General features: G+C 56.6%; 1 protein-coding gene across 1 annotated transcript in view; it reads right to left on the bottom strand.

The window, feature by feature from the left end:
• Window positions 1–1,378, bottom strand: part of GPN2 (GPN-loop GTPase 2) — a 5,781-nt gene that overhangs the window by 1,573 nt on the left and 2,830 nt on the right. Inside the window, exons 2-3 of the mRNA XM_057387727.1 lie at window positions 831–987; window positions 406–566 (exon numbers count right to left, since the gene is read on the bottom strand). Of these exons, the coding sequence (XP_057243710.1) occupies window positions 406–566; window positions 831–987 (318 nt within the window). The remainder of the gene's footprint in view (window positions 1–405; window positions 567–830; window positions 988–1,378) is intronic.

Below are 1,378 nucleotides of genomic sequence, written 5' to 3'. Positions count from 1 at the left end.
GGGACACTGGTGCTGCCCAGGTCACACCCTGCACCCTCTCAGCCCATTTGTCTCTGTTGACACTTGTGACAATTGCCTGATTAAGGACATTCCCAGCCCTCCCTCCCCAATGGATTTCTCCCAATCTTGTAATTATTCTGCTCCTCAGTTTAACAAGGTTTTAGCTTAGTTTACCAAGGTTTTAGCTAATCCTGCCCAGATCTGAAATGCAGGCCAGAGGAGCTGCAGGAAGGGGCAGCCTGGATTCCCCACCCCAGGACACACAGCCCAGTAGCCCCAAGCTCATCAGCCTTTCCTTTTCCTTTGGTAGCCACAGATCATTTCAAACTCTGGCTGTGTTTCCATTTCCCACCCTGGGGTTCTGAGCAGACACAAAGCAGCTCCCTGTCCCCCATGCTGGGTCACCTGCACGTTGAGTGGCACGAAGGACACCAGGCTGTAGTCCTGGATCACCTCCACCAGCTTCTCGTTGAGACGGCGGAAATTCCTGAAGAAAGGATCGGAGGCCAAATGGTCCACGAGGTAGGAGAGGTCCAAGACCTCGGTGTAATAGTCCAGGTTGAAAGCTGCAGCACACAGGGGTGTGTGAGGGCAGGGGAGGCTGCAGAGCACCCTGACATTCACACCCAGACACTGATCTGCACTGACACGGCCCAATTCCACCTCCCTCCCCTCAGATTGCTCCAAATGTCCAAGGATGGAGCTCTGGGACAGTGGAAAGTGTCCTTGGCACAGCAGGAAGGTGGAAGGGATGAGGTTCAGGTGGAAGGGATGAGGTTCAGGTGGAAGGGATGAGGTTCAGGGTCCCTTGTCCCTGTGGAATCACTCACCCAGCTTGCCGTACTGCTCGATCAGGTCCATCTTGGACAGGACGTTGATGTGGGGCAGCTCCACGTGCAGCATGGTGGACAGGGAGGTGCAGAGCACTGAGATGAACTTGCCAGGGTCTGTGCAGTAGTGGGAATCCACCAAGTGCACGGCAGCCAGCTGGGGAAAGGCACAAAGGGACACAGGGTCACACTGGGACAGGGCCACCCCGCTGCTGGTGGGACAGGACAATGTCCAGAGCTGCTGTGCCAGCAGGGAAATCACCACCCACCTTCCAATTCCACATACAACACACAGCATCAGGCAAACCTGGAATGGTTTGGGTCTGAAAGGACCTTAAAGCTCCCCAGTGCCACCCCTGCCATAGCAGGGACACCTCCCACTGTCCCAGGGTGTCCCAAAGTCCAGCCTGGCCTTGGGCACTGCCAGGGATCCAGGGACAGCCACAGCTTCTCTGGGTACCCTGTGCCAGGGCTCCCCACCCTCAATTCCTGCCCAATATCCCATCCATCCCTGCCCTCTGGGCACCCATTCCCTGTGTCCTGTCCCT

Source organism: Malurus melanocephalus, unplaced genomic scaffold (genome assembly GCF_030028575.1).
Source record: "Malurus melanocephalus ecotype Western Australia unplaced genomic scaffold, MMel_1.1 scaffold_1326, whole genome shotgun sequence".
NCBI classification, from domain to species: Eukaryota; Metazoa; Chordata; class Aves; order Passeriformes; family Maluridae; genus Malurus; species Malurus melanocephalus.
The sequence above is the reverse complement of the archived record's forward strand: the minus strand, read 5'-3'. Positions and strand labels throughout refer to the sequence as shown.